We start from the raw sequence: 5,565 nt of genomic DNA, 5'->3' as shown, positions 1-5,565 counted from the left end.
CTTTCCTCTCCCCAGTCCCGTCCCCGCTGCGATAGAAATCCTGGTATTTACAAGAGCGTCCACTTTGCTGGTGGAGTGCACCCAGAGTGAAGTTTGTGATCTTTAAGTCCAAAGCCATGCCAGCGCAGAGCCCTCTCCAAACTGTGCCCCGCCCGGGCGTGGGAAACCCAGGCGAATCACCTAAGAGACACCCCCCAAAGCGGTTCTGGGTCCTTCTGTTTAAAGACTCCTTAAAGAATTGGATTCGCATGGTTGTTGCTTTTATTTTCTTAAAAACAAAACAAAACAAGTTTTTTTGGAAAAGAAAGAAAGGAAAAAGACGTCCAGCAGTTTGGCTTTTGTGGGTTTTCCGCCCTCGGTCTACATGGGGGCAGGTCCTTCAGAAAAGTCGAAGCGCGTGGAGCAGAGGGCGGATGCTCGTCTGTGAGGCAGGCGGCGGGAGCGGTGAGGCGGGGCGCGCGGGGCTCCGGCGGCCCGCGGCCCCTCACCAGGTCCGACCGTATAGCAAGGTGGAGCAGGACATGGTGCCGTAGTCCGAGCCCGAGGAGTTCAGGTGGGACAGGCTGGAAACCTGGCCCTGCAGGGCCGCGGGGCTGGCAGCGTGGTGCGCCAGGTCCGGACTCTGGCCCGCGCTGCCGGGCTGGTGGCCTGGGTGTGCGCCCAGGCCCGGGCCGCCGCTGCCCACTGAGATGGCTGCGGCCGCCGCTTGCGCGGCCTGCGCCTGCTGCTGCGCCTGTTGCTGCGCGTGGCCCTGCAGGCCCGCGGCGCCCGGCGCTGGGGCGCCCGCCTGGCACGGCTTGCCGTCTTTCACCAGGACCGGCACGGCCACGCGGCGCGGCGACTGCTGCTGCGCCTGCTGCTGCTGCGGACAGCCCGCGCCCCCGCCGGCCCCGCCGCCCCCGCTGTCTTGCTGCAGCTGCTGCTGCGCCGCCTTGTCCTTGGCCTGCCGCTTCATCTTGTAGCGGTGGTTCTGGAACCAGATCTTGACCTGCGTCGGCGTCAGGTGGATCATGCTGGCCAGGTGCTCGCGCTCCGGCGCCGACAGGTACTTCTGCTGCTTGAAGCGCCGCTCCAGCTCGTACACCTGCGCCTGCGAGAAGAGCACCCGGCGCTTCCGGCGCGGCGCGCTCGGCAGCGGGGCCATGTTCTTGCTCACGTCCCCCAGCGAGCCCAGGCCGCCCATGCCGCTCATGTTCATGCCGCTCGCCGGGCCCATGAAGCGGGAGACTGTAAGCGACAAACGCACAGCGTCGGTCCGGGCCGCGGGCCGCTCCGGGCCAGCCTGGCCCTTCCGCGCCCTGAGCCCGCCCCGACGGCGTCCTCCTCCCCAGGCCGCCACACACGTGCAGCCGCCCGGCCAAGCCGGCGCGGGCCTCAGGCCGGGTACCCCGGGGGCTTGGCGGGAGGACCCCCGCCGCCTCCCTCCCGGCCCGGCTCCCTTGCTCCCACTCCTCTGTGCAAGAGCCCCGCGCGCCGCGGTGCCCGGCTCCTGCGAGAGGCGCGGGCTGAGCTGGCCCGAGGCTGCCCACTGGGCCCGGGGGCGAGCTGGGGCCCACAGCCCATCCCGACTCGGCCAGCGCTTAGTGGGGCAGGGGGTGGGGAGGCGTTCACTTGGGAAAGTTCAGTCCCCTGACTCTGCCTCTGGGCCGTTCGCCCAGGGCACCAGCGCGGCCCGTTTGGAGCCCCCTGGCAGGCACTGCGCCCTCCCGCCAGCGGAGACCCCCCCCCCAGCCGCCCCCTAGCCCCCACCCCGGCCCAGCCCCAGCGCGGTGGCCTCCCAGGCGGCTAGGCCTCGGCTCCCGGCGCCGCGGGCGCCCCGACTCCCCTCGCCCGGAGGGTGGAGTCCCCGCGCTCCCAGAGGTCTCTGGCGCCCGACAGAGTCCAGGAACCTGCCGGCCGGCCCTAGCGCCTCTGCCTGCACTGCAACTAGCCGCTCCCGCGCGCCCGACTCCCTGGCGCCGCTGCCTGGCAGCCCAACCTGCTGGCCAGCGCGCCGCCGGCCGGCGCGGCGCCTTCGGAGCGGCTGTCCCCACGCGCCCCCCGCCCCCCGCGCGCTCGGCCCGCGGCCCCGCCGGGGATCGGCCTCACTTACTGGCGGGGAAACGCGGGTCCGGGTTGGCGCCGTACCATCCGGGGCCCGAGGCGCTGTTCCGCATGGTGTCTTGGTAGGGCGGCAGCTCGCTCATGTTGCCCAGGTTGCCGTTGCAGTAGCCCCCCACGGCGGAGTGCGAGAGCTGGGGCACCCCCGCCGCCGTCATGTGGTAGGCGGCGGTGACGGCGCCGTGGTGCCCCATGGCGTGCTGCTGCATGGCCGCGGCCGGCGGCGCCGCCTGGCTCTGCCTGTACGCCGCCAGCGGAGCCCCGAGACCGCCGCCCTCCATGCCCACTTTCTTGTAGCTTTCCTCCAGGGGACTCAAGATGTCAGACACTGAGAACGGAGTCGTGTGCTTTGGACTCATCGACATGATTCGGCGGCGGCTGGAGGAGGAAGGAAGAGGAGGAAAAAAAAGGGAGAGGGGGAAGGCGAAGCCTCGCTGCTTTTTTTTCTCTCCCTTTGCCAAATATTCTGGTGTTACCTTAACGCCGATCTTGTTGGATGTACACGTAACGGAGTGGACCGAGTCCGCCTTAATTGGCTTGAGTGGAGGCTCGGGGGCTGCCTCGCGTTTGTTTTAGCCCGGCGCCAGGTTTTAGGCAGCCACCAGAGGCGGGGCGTAAGCGCTAAAGCAACAAGACAATAGAAGCCTACATCTTGCCCGAGATAATTAGCTTACATGCTGATGACAAGGTAAACACCTTTAAGTTTCACTTGTCAGGATTTTGAGGTCTCTAGGAGAGATAGAAAGAGAGGCAGAGACACGACCCGACCCCCGACGTTCCTTTCCCCCTCCCCCGGCACCCCCACCCCCAAATTTTGTGGGGTGCCGGCGGCGGCGCGCGGGGGAGGCGGAGGAGGAGGAGGCGGAGGGAGCCGAGAGCGGGGAGGGCAGGAGGTGGGGTGGGGAGTAGCCCGCCGAGGAGGAGGCTTGCTGGGGAGCAAGGAAGGTGACTGCAGCTTTGCGACCAACTTGCCGAGTTACGAAGTGGAACCTCGTTCCCATTGGGTCGGGGTTCCCTGGGCGGGCGGAGACCGGCCTCGAAGGGGGCGGGGGGGGGGCGCCAAGGGACGGGGTGGGGGGTTCACCTGAGCCTGCCGGGGCTGCTCCTCCCTCCCGCCGCGGCCTCCCAGCCCCGCGCCTTCCCAGCGCCTCCGGACCACATCGGGCTGCGTGGCGCAGAGCCCCAGCCGCCACCAGCCGAGCGAGAGAGCCTGGGGACGAAGCCTGGGGCCGCGCCGTTGGTCTGCGTGTCTGTCAGTCTGTCTGGCTCTTCTGCCGCCGTCAGAGGGACACCCTCTGCTCCCCGCCCCCTTTCCCCCTACCCGAGAGAACCTGCGCGGGCGGGCGGAGGGGGCGCTGAGCAGGGGACCGGCTGTAGCCGCGATGCTGTCCCAGGTCTCTGCGCCCCCACCCCACCCCCGCTGAGGGGCTTCTCCGAGGGCCAAGTCTCCCACCTCACGCCCCCTCATCCAAAACTGTGGCGCTTTCTCCCCACCCCCGTCTCGACCTGGAGGAGCTCACGCCCCGCCGCCGCCGCCTGGACTGGGAGAAGGGGGCACTACAGGGAGGGGCCATCAGTGCAGTTGCCCCACCTCAAACAAACCTGGTGTCCCCGACCCTCGCCCATCGCCCGGGCACGCACGATTCTAGGGCTGGAGCTGACTTTCCAAGGACATCAGAGTCCCAGCACACAAGCCCCAGGGCCACGCTCTTGTCCCCTCTGGTGCCTTTGGAAAGGAGCAGGCGCCGAGCGGTGCGCGCCCGCCTGCCTGTTGCGGCTCGGAACAGAGCTTGAGCCCAGGCGGGTCAGCGGGCCGGAAGCGGGGAATCCCGAGGCGGCAGCCGCGCAGCGACCGGAGGCTGGACTGGGTCTCGCCGTTGCCCAGAGCTTAGCCATGCAAACGTGCACTCTCTTTCCTGGGAATGACCAAATATCTTTGTTTAAAGTGGTGGCGTCAATGGCCAGTTGCTTTGTGGCCACGCTGGATATGAGTTGATGAGGATCACTCTGCTTCAATTGGGCGCCTCTCGACCGGCAAGCAAGAAACTGCTTAGGAGGAAGTGGGTTTCCTGTCTGCGCGTTCCCAGGCTTCAAGAGTGATCCCCACTCCTGGAGGGTCCTTAGGCGCCTGGTGAGGAGGAGCTGTGGGTGGTGCTCCCCGCGCCAGGCCAGGGGTCCGCTGCGCTGCCCCTGCCAGGCCAAGGAGGAGTGGACAGCAGAGCGGGACTGTGAGCCTCACACATCTTGAGACCAGCTCGAGCTTTGGGACCCTTGGATGCTAAACGCTTTGGGTTTTTTTCCTCCCCTCCCAGCCGACACCCTGCCGTCTCTGGGTGTTTTAACCCCCTCTTGGGGCTGGGAGGGTAGAGTGCTCTCTGGCCGAGCAGGGGTCTGGGCACTTGGTAAGGCATTTCAAAGAGGTTTGTTAAAAATTGGTTTTTGATTTTCCAGTTTCTTTTCAATCCTTGTAAGAGGGAGCTCCCAGTGGTAAACAAGCTGCTTTGGACGATTTAATGCAGCAAGTTAGGCTCCTTTTTCATTAATAGGAATTACAGAGTGGAACGTTGTTTGTTTACTTTCTAATATTGAATCCCCTCCTTGAGCCGTGCACCGCACTCACTCCGCCAGCACACAGGCATCATCGGGACTTGCTTTTGTGGGCCTTTTCACCCTATACGCGGAGGGAAAGAGAAAACTCAGCTCATCTAGTTGGAGGCCCACTCCCATCCCAACTCCCACCTCTGGTCTTGAGCTCAGATCCCCCTCTCCTCTAGCCCCCACCCCCACCCCCCAGGCAGGGGGTGGGCTGTGGCAGATGACTGCCAGTATTGCTCCTGAGAAGCATTGCCAACTGCGTTGCCACCCCAGAGAGAGAGTCCAGAAACAGAGCAAGCGCCTCACTGTTCCTTCTCTGGGGGGGGGGGCGCTCTCCAGAAAGATGCAGATCTCACCAACTGCGCCTTGGTCCATGTGGTGTCTATTTGAGTCCCCAGAGCACAGAGGTGCCTGTGACGCAGAGCCCACACAACTAGGAAAGGGAGCCAACCTTGGCCCCGCTTGTGCTCTGAAATAGAGGTTTAGCTGTAGGGCTGGTGGGTTTTCAAGGCACTTGTCTTTTCTCCCTTTCCATTATTTCCAACACGCCAAGTGTAGAACGTCTTCCATCTCTCCTAGGCGCAATGTCATTTCGAAGTGGAGCTCATGAGATCAGGCACATACATACAAGCGCTGGCAAAACAGTTCAGTGACAGAGTGGGAAATCTATAGTACTCCCTCCCTGGCCACTTTAGGCCCAGACCTAAATGAAGGGAAGAGTTAGGATGGCACCCACGGTCCAGTGGCCATACCATTTGGACCATCATCCCTTGGTGCCACTTTGCAGCAGGACTGAAAGTCTGGGTGCATGTGCTCAGCAGCTACGCAGCAGACCTACTACTTGAGGCCACAAGAGCTAGGGACTTCAGT

At 64.6% G+C, this 5,565-nt stretch overlaps 1 protein-coding gene across 1 annotated transcript; it reads right to left on the bottom strand.

Moving 5' to 3' along the window:
• Positions 1 to 484: 484 nt before the first annotated feature.
• On the bottom strand, positions 485 to 3,261 carry NKX2-1 (NK2 homeobox 1). The gene is made up of 3 exons (XM_075530651.1): positions 3,185 to 3,261; positions 2,093 to 2,478; positions 485 to 1,227 (listed from the first exon to the last, which is right to left on the bottom strand). The coding sequence occupies exons 1-3, from the start codon at positions 3,259 to 3,261 to the stop codon at positions 485 to 487; spliced, it is 1,206 nt and encodes a 401-aa protein (XP_075386766.1).
• Positions 3,262 to 5,565: the final 2,304 nt, after the last annotated feature.

This window comes from Tenrec ecaudatus, chromosome 14 (assembly GCF_050624435.1).
Source record: "Tenrec ecaudatus isolate mTenEca1 chromosome 14, mTenEca1.hap1, whole genome shotgun sequence".
In the NCBI taxonomy this organism is placed as follows: domain Eukaryota; kingdom Metazoa; phylum Chordata; class Mammalia; order Afrosoricida; family Tenrecidae; genus Tenrec; species Tenrec ecaudatus.
Note: the sequence above shows the minus strand (reverse complement) of the source record. Positions and strands in the feature narration are given on the sequence as shown.